Source organism: Hemitrygon akajei, chromosome 22 (genome assembly GCF_048418815.1).
Source record: "Hemitrygon akajei chromosome 22, sHemAka1.3, whole genome shotgun sequence".
Classification (NCBI taxonomy): Eukaryota; Metazoa; Chordata; class Chondrichthyes; order Myliobatiformes; family Dasyatidae; genus Hemitrygon; species Hemitrygon akajei.
In genome coordinates, this window is record NC_133145.1 from 62,962,288 (window position 1) to 62,987,064 (window position 24,777).

General features: G+C 50.2%; 1 protein-coding gene across 6 annotated transcripts in view; it reads right to left on the reverse strand.

The window, feature by feature from the left end:
* Positions 1–24,777, reverse strand: part of stxbp4 (syntaxin binding protein 4) — a 150,260-nt gene that overhangs the window by 90,259 nt on the left and 35,224 nt on the right. For all 6 annotated transcript variants that reach the window (XM_073026474.1, XM_073026475.1, XM_073026473.1 and 3 more), the window contains 6 exons: positions 14,203–14,288; positions 13,052–13,145; positions 11,156–11,288; positions 6,291–6,397; positions 2,784–3,000; positions 476–554 (listed from right to left, as the gene is read on the reverse strand). In XM_073026474.1, coding sequence (XP_072882575.1) covers positions 476–554; positions 2,784–3,000; positions 6,291–6,397; positions 11,156–11,288; positions 13,052–13,145; positions 14,203–14,288 — 716 coding nt within the window. The remainder of the gene's footprint in view (positions 1–475; positions 555–2,783; positions 3,001–6,290; positions 6,398–11,155; positions 11,289–13,051; positions 13,146–14,202; positions 14,289–24,777) is intronic.

Consider the following 24,777-nt stretch of genomic DNA (forward strand, 5'->3'; position numbering starts at 1 on the left):
GACAGGCTGACCTGTGTGTATGGCACCTGGCTTACAATTCACATCACATGCAGGGCATTGATTCTACAACTAACAAAGAGAATCTAGGTCAAATGTTAACATTTGTCTCCTGCACTGTCCTGTCATAGCATTAAACACAAGGAAAGCACAAGTAAAAACACAAGAAAGAAACTCCCTCCACACCATCCCAACACACACTCCCGGGGTCAGACACAGAGAGAATCTCCCTCCACACCATCCCATCACATATTCCTGGGGTCAGACACAGAGAGAATCTCCCTCCACACCGTTCCATCACACACTCCCGGGGTCAGACACAGAGAGAATCTCCCTCCACACCGTCCCATCACACACTCCCGGGGTCAGACACCGTCCCAGCACACAAAATCAAAGAAGTTGCTAATTTTGGAGGTGATGTTGCTTCGTGCTGGCAGAAAAGGGCAGTGTCTAGCCTGTATGGACCAGTCATGTGTACCTGCAGAACTTGGATCAGGGAGACTCTGCGTGGGTGAACCAGCCGGAGAACGATCCCTCTTCTTCCCTGCGGATTTGCCCTGTGACAGGAAATTGGGTTTCAAACACGGTCTGGCAGTCGAAGGCAGCCCTTCCTGAAACTCCCAGCAGGTAGCACCTCTTATCCAGTGAGCAGGCCCTCGCACAACTTTCCTCATCGTCCCATTCCCCGTTGCACCCCTATACCCTCCCTGCCGCACTCCATCCTCCCCACACTCACTCACCCCCCGATACTCCATCTCCTTCCCTACCACACTCCATCCCTCCCCACACTCACAGTGCAGCACACTCATGCTCCCCGACACTCCATCTTTCTCCCCAGCCTCGCTCCATCCCCATCACTGTCCCACCTCTCGCCCTCCTAACCATCCCCGCCCCTTACCCTCGTCACCCCACACTCCCTCTCCCTCCCCAGCACCACTCCACCCCCTCACTCACCATCCCTGCCCCTCACCCTCATCACCCCACACTCCCTCTCCATCCCCAGCACCACTCCACCCCTTCACTCACCATCCCTGCCCCTCACCCTCGTCACCCCACACTCCCTCTCCCTCCCCAGCACCACTCCACCCCCTCACTCACCATCCCTGCCCCTCACCCTCGTCACCCCACACTCCCTCTCCCTCCCCAGCACCACTCCAACCCCTCACTCACCATCCCTGCCCCTCACCCTCGTCACCCCACACTCCCTCTCCCTCCCCAGCAACACTCCATCCCCTCACACACCATCCCCGCCCCTCACCCTCGTCACCCCACACTCCCTCTCCCTCCCCAGCACCACTCCAACCCCTCACTCACCATCCTTGCCCCTCACCCTCGTCACCCCACACTCCCTCTCCCTCCCCAGCACCACTCCACCCCCTCACTCACCATCCCTGCCCCTCACCCTCATCACCCCACACTCCCTCTCCCTCCCCAGCACCACTCCAACCCCTCACTCACCATCCCTGCCCCTCACCCTCGTCACCCCACACTCCCTCTCCCTCCCCAGCACCACTCCACCCCCTCACTCACCATCCCCACCCCTCAACCTCGTCACCCCACACTCCCTCTCCAGCACCACTCCACCCCCTCACACACCATCCCCGCCCCTCAACCTCGTCACCCCACTCCCTCTCTCTCCCCAGCACCACTCCACCCCCTCACACACCATCCCCACCCCTCAACCTCGTCACCCCACTCCCTCTCCCTCCCCAGCACCACTCCACCCCCTCACACACCATCCCCGCCCCTCACCCTCGTCACCCCACTCCCTCTCCCTCCCCAGCACCACTCCACCCCCTCACATACCATCCCCGCCCCTCACCCTCATCACCCCACTCCCTCTCCCTCCCCAGCACCACTCCAACCCCTCACTCACCATCCTCGCCCCTCACCCTCATCACTCCACACTCCCTCTCCCTCCCCAGCACCACTCCACCCCCTCACACACCATCCCCGCCCCTCACCCTCATCACCCCACACTCCCTCTCCCTCCCCAGCACCACTCCACCCCCTCACTCACCATCCCCTCACTCACCCTCGTCACCCCACTCCCTCTCCCTCCCCAGCACCACTCCAACCCCTCACTCACCATCCTCGCCCCTCACCCTCATCACTCCACACTCCCTCTCCCTCCCCAGCACCACTCCACCCCCTCACACACCATCCCCGCCCCTCACCCTCATCACCCCACACTCTCTCTCCCTCCCCAGCACCACTCCACCCCCTCACACACCATCCCCGCCCCTCACCCTCATCACCCCACACTCCCTCTCCCTCCCCAGCACCACTCCACCCCCTCACTCACCATCCCCTCACTCACCCTCGTCACCCCACTCCCTCTCCCTCCCCAGCACCACTCCACCCCTTCACTCACCATCCCCGCCCCTCACCCTCATCACCCCACACTCCCTCTCCCTCCCCAGCACCACTCCACCCCCTCACACACCATCCCCGTCCCTCACCCTCGTCACCCCCACTCCCTCTCCCTCCCCAGCACCACTCCACCCCTTCACTCACCATCCCTGCCCCTCAACCTCGTCACCCCACTCCCTCTCCCTCCCCAGCACCACTCCACCCCCTCACTCACCATCCCTGCCCCTCACCCTCGTCACCCCACACTCCCTCTCCCTCCCCAGCACCACTCCATCCCCGCCCCTCACCCTCGTCACTCCACACTCTCTCCCTCCCCAGCACCACTCCACCCCCTCACACACCATCCCCGCCCCTCACCCTCGTCACCCCACACTCTCTCTCACTCCGCAGCCTCACTCCACCCCCTCACTCACCTGAGTGGACTGCAGGGAGGCAGTGTCATCGGTCAGGCTCTGGACCGGGGTTGCTGGACCGTGCCGGTGGCTGGGTGGGGGCAACAGGAAACTGAAACCGGTAGGCTTTGGGGCAGTAGAGCTGCTGGGAGAGACAGGGGGTGGGTTCGGCTGGACCCCTGCACTCTCTGACTGAGAGCTTCTCCTGATAAAGGCAATCTCCACCACGTCCTCTGACCTGCAGGGGAGGACCAGAAGTAACACAGGACATCCCAACCTCCCACAGGGATTTCAGCCCCACCCAGACGTTTCCCTCCACCCACAGAGAAGAGACTGCCCCACATTTCAATCTGAAAACAGGCTCTCAACTATCAGGCTTCTGAACCAGAGAGGATAACTTCAGTCGCCCCATCATTAAACTATTCCCACAGCCTTTGGACTCATTTTCAAGTACTCTTCATTTCATATTTCTCGATATTTATTGCTCTTTTGTAGTTGCAGAGTTTCTTGTCTTTTGCACATTGGTTGTCTGTCCTGTTGAGGCAGTCCTTCATTAATTCCATTGAGTTTCTTGTATTTACTGTGAATGCCCACAAGAAGGGTTGTATATGGTGACATACGTGTACTTTATTTAAGATAGTGCTGGTGAATCTCAGCGATTTCTGGCTGTTGCTCGATGAAACCAGGAAATCACTTAAATACTTGCTAATCACTCTTTTCCTGGTAAATCACCACAAGCAATAAGTCTATAACTTGGCGGCAATTCAATGCAGCAAAACCGATGTGAGGCGAGGCAGCAGGCCCGTCACCGAGAATGAGGAAGGCTCGAGATTTGATCGACTTAAGCACTGGGTCAAACTGGAAAGGTCATGTACAGGCAGCAGGGTCCAAGCCCCAGAGCATACCGAAGCTGCTGAACCCAATGTTTGGACAATAATTTAAGGGCCAAGCCAAATTGGAAAGGTCGGGAACTGGCCCCAGAGCTTTTCGGAGTGACTGAACCTGATGTCTGGACAACAATTTATGTGCCAGGCTGAATCGGAAAGGTCAGGTACAGGCCAAATTGAGGCAATGGGGTCTAGGCCCCATAGTGTACTGAAGTGACAGACCCTATCAAAACATACAAATTGTTGCAGGAACTCAGCAGCTAAGGTACCATCTATGGAAAAGAGTAAACAATTGACGTTTCGGGCCAAGACCCTTCATCAGGACTGGAAAAAGAGAGTAAAGGGAATTACAGAGGCATGAGAGAGGAGTTGGCCAAATTGATTAGAAAAGAACACTGAGCAACAATGGCTGTAATTTCTGGAAGCAATTCAGAAGGCACAGGATATATACATTCCAAAGAGGAAGAAGTATTCTGAAGGAAAGAGGACACAACCATGGCTAACAAGAGAAGTCAAAGCCGCATAAAAGTCAAAAGAGAGGGCGTATAATAGAACAGAAATTAGCGGGAAGATAGAGGATTGGGAAGGTTTTAAAAACCAAAAGGCAGCAGATGAAAAATTCATTGAGGAATAGATGGAATACAAAAGTAGGCTAACCAATAATACTAAAGAGGCTACCAAGCGTTTCTTCAGATACATAAAGTGTAAAAGAGAAGCGAGAGTAGATATTGGACCACTGGAAACGACGCTGGAGCGGTAGTTATGGGGGACAAGGAAATGACAGATGAACTGAATAAATAGTTTGCATCAGTCTTCATTGTGGAAGACACTAGCAGTATATTGGAAGTTCCAGGTATTGGTGGCATGAAGTGTGTGAAGTTACCTTAACTAGAGAGAAGGTTCTTGGGAAACTGAAAGGCCTGAAGGTAGATACACCTGGACCAGATGGTGTACACCCCAGAGTTCTGAAAGAGATGGCTGATGAGATTGTGGAGGCATTAGTATTGACCTTTCAAGAATCACTGGATTCTGGAATGGTTCTCGAAGACTAGAAAAATGAAAATGACCCTCCACTCTTTAAGAAGGGAAAGAGAAGAAAGGAAACTATAGGCCAGTTAGTCAGTAGTTGGAGTTGATTATTAAGGATGAGGTCTCAGTGTACTTGGAGGCACAAGATAAAATAGGCCATAGTCAGCATGGTTTCCTCAAGGGAAAATCTTGCCTGTCAAATCTGTTGGAATTCTTTTGAAATAGCAAGCAGGATAGAGAAAGGAGAATCAGGTGATGTGTACTTGGATTTTCAGAAGGCCTTTGACAAGGTGCAACACACGAGGCTGCCTAACAAGTTAAGAGCCCCTGGTATTACAGGAAAGATACTAACATGGATTAAGCAGTGATTGATTGGAAGGAGGCAAAGAGTAGAAGGATCAGTCCAAGTCAGCATGGATTTATGAAGGGAAAATCATGCTTGACTAATCTTCTGGAGTTTTTTGAGGATGTAACTATGAAAATGGACAAGGGAGAGCCAGTGGATGTAGTGTACCTGGACTTCCAGAAAGCCTTTGATAAAGTCCCACATAGGAGATTAGTGGGCAAAATTAGGGCACATGGTATTGGGGGAAGAGTACTGACATGGATTGAAAATTGGCTGGCTGACAGGAAACAAAGAGTAGCGATTAGTGGGTCCCTTTCGGAATGGCAGGCTGTGACCAGTGGGGCACGCAAGGTTCGGTGCTGGGACCGCAGCTGTTTGCAATATACATTAATGATTTAGATGAAGGGATTCACTTTCAGGGACTCTTAATCTCATGTTCTCAATATTTATTGCTTATTTATTTATTTATTTATTATTTTTCTTTCTTTCTTTTTGTACTTACACCTTGTTACCTTTTGCACACCGGCTGAACGCCCAAGTTGGTGCAGTCTTTCATTGATTCTGTTATGGTTATTATTTATTGAGTATATATTGAGAATTTATAGATTTATTGAGTATGCCCACTAGGAAATGAATCTCAAGGTTGTCTACGGTGACATATATGGCAACTTTACTTTCAACATCCCTCTAAACGCTCCTATCTGTACAAATATCTTTTAATCCGTACAATTATACTTCCCTCCATCATTTCCTCTGGCAGTTCGTTCCATGTACTCACCTCTGTGTAGAAAAAAATAACCCCTCAGGTCCCTTTTAAACCATTCCCCCTCCCACATGTGGGCGAGCTTTCAGGGCCCAGTCACCTCCGGACCCACAGTCACAAACCCTCCACCTGACAGAAATCGTGGTTGTCTTCCACTCCGAAGGATGAACAACAACAACAATAATGCATCCTTCATAGGGGTAGGGTGATCAGAACTGTACACTACACTCCAAACGTGGCCTCACAAGCATCATGTACAGCTGTAACAATAAGCCCCAGCTCCTGTACTCAATCTCCTGGCCTTCTTTGCCTCCTTGTCTACGTGTGTCTCCATCTTCAGGGAACTACGTATACACTCCACCAATGCACAGGATCAGAAAAAGCTGTACAGGTTGGCATGCCGAGATTGCAGAACTCTGCGTTCTATAACTGGCTGCCTCGTTGAGATGTGGCGACACACACGTAGTCTCTATGAACATTACAGCCCTCACACCAGCACGTACCTCAGCTTCAGCCTGGTGAGGATGCTCCTAGCTTTGTCGTGGGTAACCCCGACCAGAGATTCCTTGTTGACAGACACCAACTGGTCTCCGGCTCTCAGTCTCCCATCCTGCCGGACAAAGAAAGTGCAGGTTACAGGGAGCAAAGGGAGCTCGATCTGGAGAAAAGTGAAGGGAATCACCCTGGAAAGTCGAGCTTGAAGGAATAATACAGGGTTAATAGCAGGATTCTTGGCAGTGTGGAGGAACAGAGAGATCTTGGGGACCCATATCCCTTAAAGTTGCTGCACGAGCTGAGAGGTTGGTTAAGAAGGCATATGGTGTGTTGTACTTAATTAATAGGGGAATTGATTTCAAGAGCTGTGAGATAATATAAAACCCTAGTTAGACCACACTTGGAATATTGAGTCCTGTTCTGGTCACCTCACCAAAGGAAGGATGTGGAAGCTTTAGAGAGGGTGCAAAGGAAATTTAGCAGGATGCTGCCTGGATTAGAGAGATTGAGCAAGCTAGGGCTTTTCTCTTTGGAGTGGAGGAGGACGAGAGATTACTTGATAGAGGTGTACAAGATGATAAGAGGCACAGATAGAGTGGACAGTCAGAAACATTTTCCCAGGATGGAACTGACTGATACAAGGGGGCATAATTTTCAGGTGATAGGAGGAAAGTATAGGTGGTTGTCAGAGGTAGGTTTTTTTTTAATACAGATTCTGGTCGGTGTGTGGATTGCCCTGAAAGGGGTAGTGGTAGAGGCAGATATATTAGAGACATTTCCAAGACTCTTTAGATAGGCAGATGGATGATAGAAAAATGGAGGGCTATGTAGGAGGGAAGGGTTAGAATGATCTTAGAGTAGGTTAAAAGGTGGGCACAACATCATGGGCCAAAGGGCCTGTGTGTTCTATGTGTTCTGATGCCTGGAAATGAGAATGATGGACACACTTGGCAGGGAGTTCTTAGCAGGAACATCTGCACCTCACTCCCTCTGCTTGGGCATAGTGGTTAGCGTAATCCTCTACAGCGCAAGCGATTGGGGTTAAATTTACACCACTGCCTGTAAGGAGTTCATATGCTCTCCCCATGACCGTGCGAGTTTCCTCCCACATTCCAAAGATGCATGGGATAGGGGTAGTGAGTTGTGGGCATACTATACTGGCACCAGGAACGTGGCGATACTAGAGGGCAGCGACTGTGTTGGCTGTGATGCAAATTACGCATTTCATGGTACGCTCCAATGTTCGGACGTAGCATCACGGTTAATGCCACACTATTACAACTCAGGGTGTTCCAGAGTTCGGAGTTCAATTCCGATGCCATTCTGTAAGGAGTCTGTATGTCCTCCCATGAAATGTGTGGGTTTTATCTGGGTGCTCCTGTCCCCTCCCCCTGTCTAAAGACATACCGGGTAGGTTAACTGGTCATGGCAAACTGTCCCATGTTTTAGGTTAGGGTCATTCGGGGTCATCAGGGGTTACAGGGCCAACGTAGCTCAAAGGCCCGGAAAGGCCGACTCCGGGCTGTATCACCAAGTAAATAAATAACATAATTTCCAAAAAAAGCACGTCTCTCCCCAGCTACCGAAGCCCCCCTCAACAAGAACAGAGAACTGCTGTGGGAACAGGAACCTGAATCAGCCACTTGTCAGGTTTAGTGAGCCGCATTCCAGGGGTTTGCAGATGTTTTTGGAGCAGGTGTTTCACACTCTGGCAACTGGCAGAGCTGCCGGCAGGGTAACACCGCCCTCCAGTGGCCGTGCAGTCAACCTATCGGAGGATCAGTTAATACCATCACCAAGAAAGCAGGCTTCATTAGGAGTTTGAGGAGATTTAGTCTGTCCAAGATTCCAATAAATTTCTACAGATATACCATGGATCGTTAAAAGCTGCAGAGGATTGTAGACTTAGCCATCTTCATCACAGGCTCCCCTTTCACCATTAATCTATGACCTCTAGTTCTAGTCGCACCCAACCTCACCCAAGTGGAAAAGGCCTGCCGACCCTATCTATATCCCTTATAATTTTACATACCTCTATCAAATCTCCCCTCATTCTTCTGCATTCCAGGGAATAAAGTCCTAACCTATTCAACCTTTTCCTATAACTCAGGTCTTCAAGTCCCAGTGACATCTTTGTAAATTTTCTCTTTCTTCTTTCAAGCATATTGATATCATTCCCGTAGGTCAGTGACCAAAACTACACACAATAAACAATACATCTATTCAGTCAATAGTTTCAAATTATAAGTCCCCCACCATTCAAGACTTGCCCTTTTCTTATTCTACCATCAATGAGGAGGTGCAGGAGTCTGAAGACACACACTCAACATTTTAGGAACAGCTTCTTCCCCTCCGCTATCAGATTTCTGAATGAACAATGAACACTACCTTATTATTGCTGCTCTTTTTTTGCATTACCTATTTAAAAATATATTTTCTATTGTGATTGATTGTATATTTTATGCATTGCACTCATAATACCCTGGTTTAAGACCATGCTTTATCAATACAGTTATGCTATTGGGCATTTTTTTTTCTTTGTAGATTTCCTCAAAATGCAAATCTATATATGAAAAAGTGTTCCTTTAATTACATTTGCTATCAAATATTTCATTTTTGCTGTTTGAATAAAATTTCGGTTGATTAATAAGTTAGGCTTGTTGAATTAGCCAATAGGATTTGTCTTGTTATCATTTTGGCCAATAAGATGCCCCAAAGAAACAAAGGATAGGGGCAGCCATTCTCGAGAGGGTGCGGGATCAAAATTTCAAGAAAAGATGGACAACAAAGATGGCTGAAGAACATGATGAAATGGTCACAGAACCCAATTTGGAAGGACAGATACAGATGTTTGAAAATCCTCATGCAGACTATAGTCTCATGGAGAATGTGCAGATAACTTCCAGTGGGCCAGCCACATACGGCCTTGGAGAAAGGGAAACAGGAGGCAGCTCAATGCCTTTTCCTTGGATGTTGCATTGATATTTATTTCTGTTTCTTTACTTGGATTGGTTTTTCCAGTGCAGAACCGTGAGTAAATGAAGTGAAGCAAACTGGATTGATTACACGACAATGAGCTCCGACGATTACGTGCACATTATAGACTGATATTTATATACACGACAATGAGCTCACAATGATTACGTGCACGTTACAGACATACAAACATGTGATGTGCTTTTTCTTTATTTGGTTTATTATAGTTTAAAATATTTTATCAACACAATTTCAGTCTAATTTTATACTGGGGTGAGCTAAATTATTGCTTCCTGGCAAACAGTGATTTGCATGGATGTGTCAGTATTCATACAGGTGATTGTCTTGCTTAGGTGAAACGTACAAACTTTTATGTTTTTGTGTTTACCCGAATCATATCCATGCTGTTTATTTACTGGTAATGGCCCTTTCATTGTCATTCCCAGGCAGTGTTGAGTTCTGTTGCTGTTAGTTTTGCATTCACAGTACTAGCTAACTTATTACAAGCTTATGGTAAGAGGGTTACACACTGAGCTGTTGCTGCAAAATTTCTTGACAGACGACAGTGACAATAAACCAGATTCTGACCGTAACACAGACATCTCCACCTGAAATGCACATGAACACCGTGTTGCCCACTGTGTGCTCCACCTCCAGGGACTCCCAGGCACGGATGTAATCCTAGAAGAGGGGCAGGTCATCAGCTTGGGAGGAACCAGCAACTGCCCATGAAAGGCAGCTTGGCCAGGCCCGGAAGCAAACTGGCCAGGAGGTCCCTCTAGTGGCCCTCTCCTCTGCACTGGGTGACTGTAGATCAGGAGCCTGGGGCTGAAGTGCAAGCAGAACTTGACGAGCGGTCCCTTCACGGACTCAGAGACAGGGTTCAGCTGTCAGAATGTGAGTTTAAGATGCTCTGTTGCTGATTTTCCAGTGAGTTGCTGAAGTCCAAGGACCACTGCAGCCAGGTTAGTGAGGCTTTGTCCATGACCATAAGACATAGGAGCAGAATTAGACCATTCAGCCCATTGAGTCTGCTCTGCCATTCCATCATGGCTGATTCATCATCCCTCTTAATCCTATTCTCATGCCTTCTCACCATAACATTTGATACCCTTACTAATCAAGAACCTATCAGCCTCTGCTTTAAATATACTGAATGATTTGGCCTCCACAACCATTTGCAGCAATAAATTCCACAGACTCACCGCCTACTGTTAAAGAAATTCCTCCTTATCTGTGCTCTAAAGGAACAGCTCTATTTGGAGGCAATGCCCTCTGGTCCTAGACTCCTCCACTATAGGAAATATCCTCTCCACGTCCACTCTATCTAGGCCTTTCAATATTTGATGGATTTCAATGAGATCACTCCTCAGTCTTCTAAACTCCAGCAAGTACCGACCCAGAGCCATCAAACGCTTCTCATGTGTTAACTCGTTCATTCCCAGGATCATTCCTGTGAACCTCCTCTGGACCTTTTCCAATGCCAACACATCTTTTCTTAGATATGGGGCTAAAAATTGCTCACAGTGCTCCAGGTGTTGACTGGTCCTGTAGGGCCCAGCGGGAAGGGTCAGCAGACTCTGTTCCTCACACACTCGCGGGTGAGTGTGGCGATCACACACTCTGTTCCTCGCACACTCGCAGGTGAGTGTGGCGATCACTCTGTTCCTCGCACACTCGCGGGTGAGTGTGGCGATCACACACTCTGTTCCTCACACACTCGCGGGTGAGTGTGGCGATCACACACTCTGTTCCTCACACACTCGCGGGTGAGTGTGGCGATCACACACTCTGTTCCTCACACACTCGCGGGTGAGTGTAGCGATCACTCTGTTCCTCACACACTCGCGGGTGAGTGTGGCAATCACACACTTGCAGGCAGAGTGCAGACACTTACCTTGTGACACTCTCCGCCGGGAACCACCTCCTGTACGTGCACCATCGGCCCGTCGGGCTTGTTAGTGCCACCCGAGATGTTCAGACCGAGACCCAGACCCCTGGGAACGGTGATAAGCTGGACTGCACCATGACTGCAAGAGGACGAAGGTAGGGTCAGAAGCATTGTGTCTCAGTCAGGATCCCGACCTCATTGTCACGCCCGACCCACCATCACCCTGACCTCTATATGCCTGGGCTGTCTTTCCACCCGGAGGTGAAGGGGGGGGGGTCCCCAATGGAAATGCCTTCATGAGGGAGTTCTTCCCATGCACCTGGGGATCTGGGGTGGAGGCTGCTGCGCACCCTGCAACAAGTTCTTTAGTTTGTACATGGACCTGCCAGTCGCATGTCACTTCTGCGGGCTGGAGGAGACCGTGTACCACATGTACCTGGAGTGTGCGAGGCTGTAATCACGAGGTGAGGGAGATCCCCAGTACACAGATCTCCCACCCGCATGTCACTTCTGCGGGCTGGAGGAGACCGTGTACCACATGTACCTGGAGTGTGCGAGGCTGTAATCACGAGGTGAGGGAGGTCCCCAGTACACAGATCTCCCACCCGCATGTCACTTCTGCGGGCTAGAGGAGACCGTGTACCACATGTACCTGGAGTGTGTGAGGCTGCAGCCCCTTTTTGCGTATCTGCGTGGGTGGCTTCTCGCCTTCTGGTTGCACTTTAGCCCCACCCTATTTATATACAGTCATCCAGTAAGGAGGGGGCATGGAGGGATGAGGATGTCCTTGTCAACCTGCTCCTGGGGCTGGTGAAATCAGCCATCCGAGGGTCTTGGAAACAGGTGGCGGGAGGATCTGCCCGGGCAGACTGCCTGGCAATGTTTAGGGTGTATGCCCATGCCCGGGTAACCACTGAGAAGGAACACGTTCTGACCACGGTGACCACAGAGGCTTTCCGGGACCGCTGGGCCCCACGGGGGATTAGCGCCATCGTTGACAGAGATAGAAACATATTAGTTTAATGGTGTTTGTCCAGCAATAGTGTATTAATTGTGTTAGTCACTGGTTTGTATATATTGTAGCACTGAATTTGTAATCAAGATAATTTGTAATAAAAATATTTTGTAAAAAAAAGACCTCTGTATGCCCCCCCCCCCCCCCCACTGATCCCTGTCACTAGGGACAGAAGCTGTGTGTCACGGTCTGGATCCCAACCCCACCGTCACCCCTTTAACCCCCAAACCACACCAATCCCCATCACCCTGGACACAGGGAGGTCAGAGGCAACACGTCCCAACCAGGGGTCAGTGCACAGCGCTCAGCTGGCCAGCGCTCCCAGGATCTCAAACCCACCATCACCCCCAACTCCCGTCACGGCCTCACCAATCCCAAACTGACCCTGTCGCCACCAACACCAGATCCCTGACCACCCCCACACACCGATCTCCATCGCCGCCGACACTAGATTATAACCTGTCACAGCTCTCCCCCACCCCCCACCTCGATCTCCATCACCGCCGACACTAGGATCCTGACCCATCACCCCCAACTCCCGTCACGGCCCTCCCCCACCCACACTGTTTCCTGTCCCAGGATCGTAACCCCCATCCTTCCCCATTCCTCTCCCTCCCCAATCACTCCACAACAGAATCCTGACCCCACCTTCACCTCCCCACACTAAATACTTGTCACCTCTCAAACCTGCTGACCCAACCAGAGAGTCCCAACACCAATCTCCCGTACCTCCACACTGATCCCCATCACCCCCTGAATGTGAACCCTGTCACCCCTCCCGTACAGAGCTGGTAGGAGCAGAGGAGGGTGGGGGTCTTGGTGCCAGAGGCAGGGTGCCCTAGTTCTCTGGGAAAGCAACCCCCCACCCACCCACATTCCGACTGTACCTTCCTGCTGACGTCGCGGCCTGGGCCGAGGGTCCAACGTCCTTGGGGCTGAGGGAACCAGAGGAGGAGGAGGTCGGACTCTCCGGGCATCTTCCTGCGGGGGTAACGTGAGAGGTCACTCACTGCGCGGCCGGGGCCACAGGACGCAGCTCACTGGCTTCACCATCTGGTAGCGGAGCCGAATTGGGACAATCGGCCCACAAGTTCATCACCACCGTTCAATCATGGCTGGTTTCTTTTAAACCCCGTTCTCTGGGCTTTACCACATAACTCTGCAGACTAAATGGGTCAAATGGCCTAACCATGTTCCTATGACTTACGGTCTAACCTTTTACCCCATTACCAATCCTTGGCATAAATATACCCACTGACTTGACTACCAGAGCCGCCTGGGGCAGCAAATCCCACAGATTCACCAACAGTTGGCTCAAGAAATCCCTCATCTCAGTTTTGAAGGGAACGTCCCTTTAGTCCGAGTCTGCGGCCTTGATTCCAAAACTCTCCGGGTTGTTTTTACTTATTCTCAAGTTTTAAATTATGAAGTGTATCACATCACGCCTAATCCACTCACAGTGAGTACACCCTCCAGTAAAGAGCCTGTTAATATCCTGGGAATAGTCTCTCCAACTGCTGACCCCGGGACTGGATGTCCCGACCGACTGCCTGCCCAGGACTGAGTACACCCTCCAGTAAAGAGCCTGTTAATATCCTGGGAATAGACTCTCCAACTGCTGACCCCAGGACTGGATGTCCTGACTGACTGCACACTACAAACCCTGAAATGGACACACTGCCCAGTTGTGCTACAAGTCCCCTCACTGACCCATTACCCTGCTGGTACCTCTGACCCAGGCTCACTGTACCCGTACCTGTTTACACTCCACATGGATCACCAACCACATCTCAGAGCTGGTGTACCCGGTTCAGAAGTGCGACCCAAGGCAGGGCAGACATTGCAGTGCACTGGGTCAACAGACAGACAGATGCAGTCAACCATCGGTGGGCTAGTCTTGAACCAACTCTGTCCCTCACACTCTTAGTCACTCTGGCTAGCCAATGTCTACCTGCTCCCCTCCCCTCTCCCATCCATGATCCACATGAAGTGTGTTCCTGGACTTGCTCAGAGGGGGCCGATGGGGCAGGAAGCTCACCGATGATGTGGGGAGTGGGGGAGCTCCGGGCCGATCCTGTGTTACTCTGCGACCCATACTTCTCCATCAGCTCTGTGAACTCTCTCCTAAGGGAACGAGACCAGAATTAGAACCAAACGCACATTCCGTCAACTCCTACCAGCATGCCCAACCTCCCAAAACACCCCTTTACTATTGTGTTAAAAGTTTCCTCAATGACTAACATCACATTCAGGACTTCATAAACTAGTGAGAGATTCAAATTAACACTGAATTATCACTGAGACCATAAGACCAAAGTTCAAATGTTCAAAGTAAATTTATTATCAAAGTACATAAGTCGCCACTTACTGCCCTGAGATTCATTATCTTTTCTTGTGGGCATACTCAATAAATCTACGAATAATAACCAATGAAAGACAGCCCATTTGGGCCATTCAACCAGAGTGCAGGAGACAACTGTGCAGACACAGAAGAAACAAATAAGCAATAAATATTGAGAATATGAGACCTGAAGACCAGAATTAATCTATTCAGTCCATCAAGTCTGTTCTGCTATTCCATCACGGCTGATTTATTATGAAAGAACGCAGAGAATATTTGTAAGGATGTTGCCAGGACTTGAGGGCCTGAGTTATAGGGAAAGATTGAACAGGTTAGGACTTTATTTTCTGGAGTGCAGAAGATTGAGGGAGATTTGATAGAGGTATACCAAATGATGGGGTGGTATAGATGGGGTAAATGAGAGCAAGGATTTTCCATTGAGGTTGGGTACAACTAGAACTAGAGGTCATGGGTTAAGGGTGAAAGGTGAAATGTTTAAGGGGGACATGAGGAGGAACTTCTTCACTCAGAGGGGTGGGGTGAAAGTGTGGAACGAGCTGCCAGTGGAAGCAGGTTCGATTGCAACATTTAAGAGATGTTTGGTTAAGTAAGTGGATGGGAGGAGTATAGACAATAGGTGCAGGAGTAGGCCATTCAGCCCTTCGAGCCAGCACCGCCATTCAATGTGATCGTGGCTGATCATCCACAATCAGTACCCCGTTCCTGCCTTCTCCTCATATCCCTTGACTCCGCTATCTTTAAGAGCTCTATCTAACTCTTTTTTGAAAGCATCCAGAGAATTGGCCTCCACTGCCTTCTGAGGCAGAGCATTCCATAGATCCACAACTCTCTGGGTGAAAAAGTTTTTTCTCAACTCCGTTCTAAAGGGCCTACCCCTTATTCTTAAACTGTGGCCTCTGGTTCTGGACTCCCCCAACATCGGGAACATGTTTCCTGCCTATAGCATGTCCAATCCCTTAATAATCTTAAATGTTTCAAGCAGATCCCCTCTCATCCTTCTAAATTCCAGTGTATACAAGCCCAGTCGCTCCAATCTTTCAACATATGAGAGTCCTGGGAATCAACCTCGTGAACCTACACTGTACTCCCTCAATAGCAAGAATGTCCTTACTCAAATTTGGAGACCAAAACTGCACACAATACTCCAGGTGTGGTCTCACCAGGGCCCTGTACAACTGCAATAACAGGGAGGGTTATGATCCAGGTGTGGGTAGATGGGACTAGGTGGAATAACAGTTCAACACAGACCAGATGGGCTGAAGGACCCACTTCTGTGCAGAAGTCCTTAGCTCCAGCTCCACTCTAAACTTGGTCCAAGTACCCTCTGCCCTTCAGGATGCTGCCAGGGTAAATGCTGCCTTGGTTGACATCTTCAGACAGCTCGAGAAAATTTTTTTAAAAAATTCTTTTACCTCTGTTTTTCACTTTAAATGTGTTTCTGGGATTGTTAGAGCCTGTGATTTACGGTTTGGAGAGCGAATAAGTGGTCAGCGCTTTGTTGTCTGGAGAAGATTCTGGGAAGTGAGCGCATACTCGGATGACCTCCACGTGTCTAAACTTCGAGACAGAGCACGAGCCATTTCAACGATTAAAGCATCAAGGAAGGCTGGGACAGTAAAGTGAATGCAGAAGGTGAGCGAGAGCTGAGCATTGACTGACTTCCTTCTGATCACTGTCAAGGAGTCTGTGAGTGGCACAGCATTGTGAGGGTCGATGTGACACGTGGGTAGGCCTCTGCCTCGATGAACATTGGTGATATCAGAGGATGGTATGGTTTTGCTGGATGGATTGGACTACTAAGTTTATGTACTGTGAACTTTTTCCATATGGGATTTTTATATTCTGTGTTTTTTGAAATCACCTGTTCCTTTTATGTTTTGTTGTACAAGGGGAGGGGGTTTGGGGGTTGATGTTCTTGCTCAATTTACATGGGAGAAGGGGGGAGTTGATGTTTCTCTCTGAACGACTCATGTTCTTTCTTTGTTTTGTGGCTATCGAGAGAAGAATTTCAGAGTTGTGTATGGACACACACTTTGATAATAAATAAACCTTTGAACACTCATCAGACTGACTGGTGTGGGTGACTCAGTGCCTGTCTCCCAGTCCTGACGAGGATAAAGCGACTTCACTCATCAGTCTGACTGGTGTGGGTGACACAGTGCCTGTTTCCCAACCCTGACAGGGTTAAAGCTAATGTGGTTTAAGCAGATTTACAGAGCCATTTCATAAAGCATACAGGTCACTAAATTAATTTTCAATATTTTTTCATTGTCTCCATTTTCCATGTTAATCCTCTAAATCAAGAAATAATCTCTGTAAAGGCAAGGGGTGAGGGCAGGGGTGAGGGCACTACTTCCATTGGCAGCTCGCCCCACACTTTCACCACCCTCTGAGTGAAGGAGCTGTAGTCTAACCCAACCTCAGTGGAAAAAGCCTGCTTGCATTTAGCCTATCTATATCTGTCATAATTTTGTACACTTCTATCAAATTTCATCTCATTCTCCTGCACTCTAGGGAATGAAGTCATAACTGAGGTCATCAAGTCCTGGCGACATCTTTATAGATTTCCTCTGCACTCTTTCAACATCTTTTCTGCAAGTAGGTGACCAGAACTGTGTACAATAATCCAAATTTGTCCTCACCGATGTCTCATACATCTCTGCCTGTGGCTCCCCATTGCATGCAGCAGCCCAGGATGGGAGGAGGGTAGGGATGTGGTAAGCTGGAAACAGACGCAGGCTGGTCACCGATGTCTCATACATCTCTGCCTGTGGCTCCCCATTGCATGCAGCAGCCCAGGATGGGAGGAGCGTAGGGATGTGGTAAGCTGGAAACAGACGCAGGCTGGTCACCGATGTCTCATACATCTCTGCCTGTGGCTCCCCATTGCATGCAGCAGCCCAGGATGGGAGGAGCGTAGGGATGTGGTAAGCTGGAAACAGACGCAGGCTGGTCACCGATGTCTCTGTCCTCAAGCCACTTGTTAATCCTGCTTTTTGAGAGATTGCCAGAGCTAAATCTGCTTCTCCCTGTTAAAGTTGAGGCGAGTGGAGGGGTGGGGGGGTTGTACAGTGTTCACGCAGAGGTTTGAGAGGCTGGATCAATTAAATATCAGGATTGTGAATGGTGTCTGATGGGGTCAGGCTGGAAGTCACTCTTTGTGTCACATAAGTTAGGCTGGTAGCAGGGGTTCTACCATTAACCGAGGGGCCTGTGGACCCCAGGCTGGGAACCTCTGATGTAGTGGCTGGTGAAAGTGCCTTCACCCCCTTTCCTTTCCAGTACTGAAGGGGGGGGGGGTCTCTGCCCAACACTTCAACTGTTTATTCCCCTCCACAGATGCCACCTGACCTGCTGAGTTCCTCCAGCATCTTGTGTGTGTTGCTCTGGATTTCCAGCCTCTGCAAACTCTGTGTTTGGGATTAGAGGTTATCACCATGAACTGATTCTGGCTGCATCAGAAGTACTGCGTTCTATTGGGGTCGCCCCACAGCACTACAGGAACGACGTGGAGGCTTTAGAGAGGGTGCAGAAGAGATTCACAAGGATGCCGCCTGGATTTCCAGCATCTTCAGAATTTTTAAATTGAGATACAGTGCGGAACAGGCCCTTTCGACCTTTCAAACTGCACCGCCCAGCAACCCCCGATTTAACCCTAATCTAACCACGGGACAATTTACAGTGACCAATTAACCTAGCCGGGTATGTCTTTGGAATCCGTGTTTGTGCGTGAGTAAGGCACAGGAGAAACTGGCTATGCTGAGTATCCAGAGACACGTGGTTAGGGCGAGTGAATAGTGAGGATGTTAGTTACAGTATTTTGGCACCGTAAGAATGGCCACACTTCCCCCAGCACATCCTCACTGATTTGATTTGAACCAAACAACGCATTTCACAGTTCACTTGCGGCCACTTTATTAGGTACAGCTAGTTGCCAGCTTGTTGGGTGGGGGGAGGGGCGACAATTGCTGGAAGTTCGAGAAATTGATGTTGATGCCATCAAATTGGAGGCTACCCAGACGGAGTAAGAGGTGTTGCTCCTCCAACCCGAGTGTGGCCTCATCGCGGCAGTAGAGGAGGCCATGGACTAACATATCGGAATGGGAATTGAAATGAACAGCTACAGGGAGATCCGGCTTTTTCTGGTGGACAGAGTGTAGGTGCTCGGCAAAGCAGCTGCCAGAAGAGGTGGCATCTCCCTCCATTTCAATTCCAGTTCCCATTACCAGCTCTTTACCTCACCTCCTCCCGTTCTCCCAGTTTCACCCGTCACCTGCCACCTCATACTTTTTGCTTTGACATCACCCCCTCCTTTCCTGAAGAAGGGCCTTGGCCTGAAATGCCGATTCTTTCCCACAGATGCTGCCTGGCCTGCTGAGTACCTCCAGCATTTTGTGTCAGACAGATACCTGATCCCCTTGAATAAGCTCATTGATAGGCACATAAATAAAACAGAGGAGCAGAAATAGGCCATTTGGCCCATCGAGGTTGCTCCATCACTCAGTCTTGACTGATCCTTTTCTCTCCTCCTCTGGCCCACCTATCAAGTTCTGCCTTAGATCCCCAATGAGCTGGCCTCCACACTGCCAGTGGTAACAAATTCCACAAATTCACCACCCTTTGGCTAAAGAAATTTCTCAGCATCTCTGTTTAAAAAGGGCGACCCTCTATCCCGAGGCAGTGCCCTCTTGTCCTAGACTCCCCCACCATGGGAAACATCCTTTCCATACCCAATCTACCTAGGCCTTTCAACATTTGAAAGGTTTCAATGAGCTCCTCCCTCATCATTCTGAATTCCTGTGAGTATAGGCCCAGAGCTATCAAATGTTCCTCTTATGATGACCCTTTCACTCCCGGAATCATCCTGTGAACCTCCTCTGGACCCTCTCCAATGCCAGCACATCTTTTCTTAGATGTGGAGCCCACTCTCCCAATCTGTCTAAGTCTTTCTGCAGTCTACCAGTTTCCTCAACACTACCTGCCCATATGTGCAGGAATTGGAAGGATATGGACACTGAGTGGTAGAAGGGATTAGTTTTGCTGGACATCTGATTACTAATTTAGTCAGTAACAACACTGTGGGCCGAAGGGCCTGATCCATTGGCATACCCTCTACATGCTACAGAGTACTGCACGGTCAAAGACACAGCCATTCAAAGGATGTGCTGGCACTAGAGAGGGTGCAGAGGAGGCTCATTAGAATGACCCCGAGAATGAAGTGGTAAACGTATGAGGAGCATTTGATGGCTCTGGGCCCATACGTGCTGGCGTTTGAATGGTGGGGTGGGGGGAATCTCATTGAAAGCTACCAAATATTGAAAGACGCAGATGGAGTGGAGGTGGAGGGGATACTTTCAATAGTTGGAGAGTCTGGGACCAGAGGGCACAGCCTCAGAACAGAGGAATGTCCCTTTAGAACAGAGATGAGGAATTTCTTTAGCTGGTGGGTGATGAATCCGTGGAGTTCATCGCCACAGATGGCTGTAGAGGCCAAGCTATTGAGTATATTTAAAGCGGAGGTTAATAGGTTCTGATTAGTAAGGCATCCAAGGTTACGGGGAGAAGGCAAGAGAATGGGGTTGAGAGGGAAAATAAATCAGGCAAAATCGAGTAGATTCAATGGGCTGAATGGCCTACCTCTGCTCCTATGTCTTACGGTTTCTCAGATCATCAGGAGCCCCATCTACCTATAAACAATTAACCTGCACCATTTCAGAGATCATCTGTCATATTTACTGCAAGGAAAATATTATGGAAAACAGAATGCGAGCGGGATTGCTACAAAAGATTTCTCTCTCCTTGTGTATCCTGCTCGGTGCCTGGCTTTTAGTTCACATTACCAGGGTGATGTGCAGGGTACTTTGCTTTGGTTCATCTAATCACTTTAGGGGATGTGCACTGTTTCTGATTAGATTGCAGCTGATTCTGTGATTAAACAGGTCATGGACTGGAGATTTGTAAGCAGGCTATTTTTATCCACACTTCATCCCAGCATAAACCTGGTCCCCTTGAATAAAAAAGGTCAAGAGTCTGACAGCATGGAGTAGGACCCCAACAAGATGCAGGAATCTTCTGCCCTTTCCAGCCTCACAGATCCCTGGCACCCCCCCCCCCCCCCCACACTCCAGCTGAAACCACCAGACGCTCCAGCTGACAAAAGATGCTGGGAATTCAAAGTAACAGACTCAAAATGTTGGAGTAAAATCGGCAGGTCAGGCAGCATCTGTGGAAATGAATAAACAGTCATTGTTTCAGGCCGAGACCCTTCATCAGTATTGGAAAGGAAGGGGATAAAACACCAGAATAAAAAGGTGGGGGAAGGGAAGGAGGACTAGCTGGAAGTGACAGGTGAAGCCAGGTGGCCAGGAAGGAATCTGGTAGGAGAGGAGAGTGGACCCCAGAGAGACCATAGGAGACCAGAGTGGACCATAGAGAGACCACAGGACCACAGGAGAGGAGAGTGGACCATAGAGAGACCACAGGACCATAGGAAAGGAGAGTGGACCATAGAGAGACCACAGGACCATAGGAAAGGAGAGTGGACCATAGAGAGACCATAGGACCACAGGAGAGGAGAGTGGACCCCAGAGAGACCACAGGAGAGGAGAGTGGACCCCAGAGAGACCATAGGAGACCAGAGTGGAGCATAGAGAGACCACAGGACCACAGGAAAGGAGAGTGGGCCATAGAGAGACCACAGGACCATAGGAAAGGAGAGTGGACCATAGAGAGACCACAGGACCATAGGAGAGGAGAGTGGACCCGAGGGAGACCACAGGAGAGGAGAGTGGACCCTAGAGAGACCATAGGAGAGGAGAGTGGACCATAGAGAGACCATAGGACCACAGGAGAGGAGAGTGGACCACAGAGAGACCACAGGAGAGGAGAGTGGACCCCAGAGAGACCATAGGAGACCAGAGTGGAGCATAGAGAGACCACAGGACCACAGGAAAGGAGAGTGGGCCATAGAGAGACCACAGGACCATAGGAAAGGAGAGTGGACCATAGAGAGACCATAGGACCATAGGAGAGGAGAGTGGACCATAGAGAGACCATAGGACCATAAGAGAGGAGAGTGGACCCGAGGGAGACCACAGGACCACAGGAGAGGAGAGTGGACCCTAGAGAGACCATAGGAGAGGAGAGTGGACCCTAGAGAGACCATAGGACCATAGGAGAGTGGACCATAGGACCACAGGAGAGGAGAGTGGACCCTAGAGAGACCATAGGAGAGGAGAGTGGACCATAGAGAGACCATAGGATCGCAGGAGAGGAGAGTGGACCATAGAGAGACCATAGGATCGCAGGAGAGGAGAGTGGACCATAGAGAGACCATAGGATCGCAGGAGAGGAGAGTGGACCATAGAGAGACCATAGGATCGCAGGAGAGGAGAGTGGACCATAGAGAGACCACAGGAGAGCAGAGTGGACCATAGAGAGACCAAGGGACCATAGGACAGAAGAGTGGACCCTAGAGAGACCACAGGAGAGGAGAGTGGACCATAGAGAGACCACAGGACCATAGGAGAGGAGAGTGGACCATAGAGAGACCACAGGAGAGGAGTGTGGACCATAGAGAGAACAAGGGACCATAGGAGAGGAGAGTGGACCATAGAGAGACCATGGGACCATAGGAGAGGAGAGTGGACCATAGAGAGACTACAGGACCATAGGAGAGGAGAGTGGACCATAGAGAGACCATAGGACCATAGGAGAGGAGAGCGGACCATAGGAGAGGAGAGCGGACCATAGAGAGACCATAGGAGAGGAGAGTGGACCATAGAGAGACCAAGGGACCATAGGAGAGGAGAGTGGACCATAGAGAGACCATAGGAGAGGAGAGTGGACCATAGAGAGACCAAGGGACCATAGGAGAGGAGAGTGGACCATAGAGAGACCACAGGAGAGGAGAGTGGACCATAGGAGAGGAGAGCGGACCATAGAGAGACCATAGGAGAGGAGAGTGGACCATAGAGAGACCAAGGGACCATAGGAGAGGAGAGTGGACCATAGAGAGACCACAGGACCATAGGAGAGGAGAGTGGACCATGGAGAGACCACAGGAGAGGAGAGTGGACCATGGAGAGACCACAGGAGAGGAGAGTGGACCATGGAGAGACCACAGGAGAGGAGAGTGGACCATGGAGAGACCACAGGAGAGGAGAGTGGACCATGGAGAGACCACAGGAGAGGAGAGTGGACCATGGAGAGACCACAGGAGAGGAGAGTGGACCATAGAGAGACCATAGGACCATAGGAGAGGAGAGTGGACCATGGAGAGACCATAGGACCATAGGAGAGGAGAGTGGACCATGGAGAGACCACAGGAGAGGAGAGTGGACCATGGAGAGACCACAGGAGAGGAGAGTGGACCATGGAGAGACCACAGGAGAGGAGAGTGGACCATGGAGAGACCACAGGAGAGGAGAGTGGACCATGGAGAGACCACAGGAGAGGAGAGTGGACCATGGAGAGACCACAGGAGAGGAGAGTGGACCATGGAGAGACCACAGGAGAGGAGAGTGAACCATAGAGAGACCATAGGACCACAGGAGAGGAGAGTGGACCATGGAGCGACCACAGGAGAGGAGAGTGGACCATGGAGAGACCACAGGAGAGGAGAGTGGACCATAGAGAGACCAAGGGACCATAGGACAGAAGAGTGGACCCTAGAGAGACCACAGGAGAGGAGAGTGGACCATAGAGAGACCACAGGACCATAGGAGAGGAGAGTGGACCATAGAGAGACCACAGGAGAGGAGTGTGGACCATAGAGAGAACAAGGGACCATAGGAGAGGAGAGTGGACCATAGAGAGACCATGGGACCATAGGAGAGGAGAGTGGACCATAGAGAGACTACAGGACCATAGGAGAGGAGAGTGGACCATAGAGAGACCATAGGACCATAGGAGAGGAGAGCGGACCATAGGAGAGGAGAGTGGACCATAGAGAGACCAAGGGACCATAGGAGAGGAGAGTGGACCATAGAGAGACCATAGGAGAGGAGAGTGGACCATAGAGAGACCAAGGGACCATAGGAGAGGAGAGTGGACCATAGAGAGACCACAGGAGAGGAGAGTGGACCATAGGAGAGGAGAGCGGACCATAGAGAGACCATAGGAGAGGAGAGTGGACCATAGAGAGACCAAGGGACCATAGGAGAGGAGAGTGGACCATAGAGAGACCACAGGACCATAGGAGAGGAGAGTGGACCATGGAGAGACCACAGGAGAGGAGAGTGGACCATGGAGAGACCACAGGAGAGGAGAGTGGACCATGGAGAGACCACAGGAGAGGAGAGTGGACCATGGAGAGACCACAGGAGAGGAGAGTGGACCATGGAGAGACCACAGGAGAGGAGAGTGGACCATGGAGAGACCACAGGAGAGGAGAGTGAACCATAGAGAGACCATAGGACCACAGGAGAGGAGAGTGGACCATGGAGCGACCACAGGAGAGGAGAGTGGACCATGGAGAGACCACAGGAGAGGAGAGTGGACCATGGAGAGACCACAGGAGAGGAGAGTGGACCATAGAGAGACCATAGGAGAGGAGAGTGGACCATAGAGAGACCACAGGAGAGGAGAGTGGACCATAGAGAGACCATAGGAGAGGAGAGTGGACCATAGAGAGACCATTGGATAGCAGAGTGGACTATAGAGAGACCATAGGATCATAGGAGAGGAGAGTGGACCACAGGAGAAAGGCAAGAAAGGGGGCACCGGGGGAGGCGTCAGGCATGTGAGGAGAAGTGCAGAGAGGCCAGAGTGGGGGACAGAAGTGGGAAAGAGAGGGGGAAATTTTCAAGCTGAAGGAGAAATTAATGTTCATTCCATCAGGTTGGAGGCTACCCAGATGGAACGAGGTGTTGCTCCTCCACCCTGAGGGTGACCTCATTGTGACAAAAGAGGAGGCTGCGGACCAAGTTGGAACAAGAATGGGGACAGGAATTAAAATGGCTGGCCACCGGGAAAGTCCGCTTTTGGCAGATGGAGTGGAAGTGCTCGACACTGTGTGCACAGGATTGTAGTAGTAACAGGGACTCCAGTGGACCGAAACCAACAAGGCATGAGGTAGCTCAACCATCCGTTTGTATTGCAATCTCCAGTAGCTTATTACTGCAATGCCCCTTACAAGTGTGCACACATGCAATGAGTGATTGGTGGACAAAAGGGCATCAAAGAATCCATTCAGTCACTTGACTATCCACAATCCCATTGCCTTGCCCTGAAATGATTGTGACTGGCATT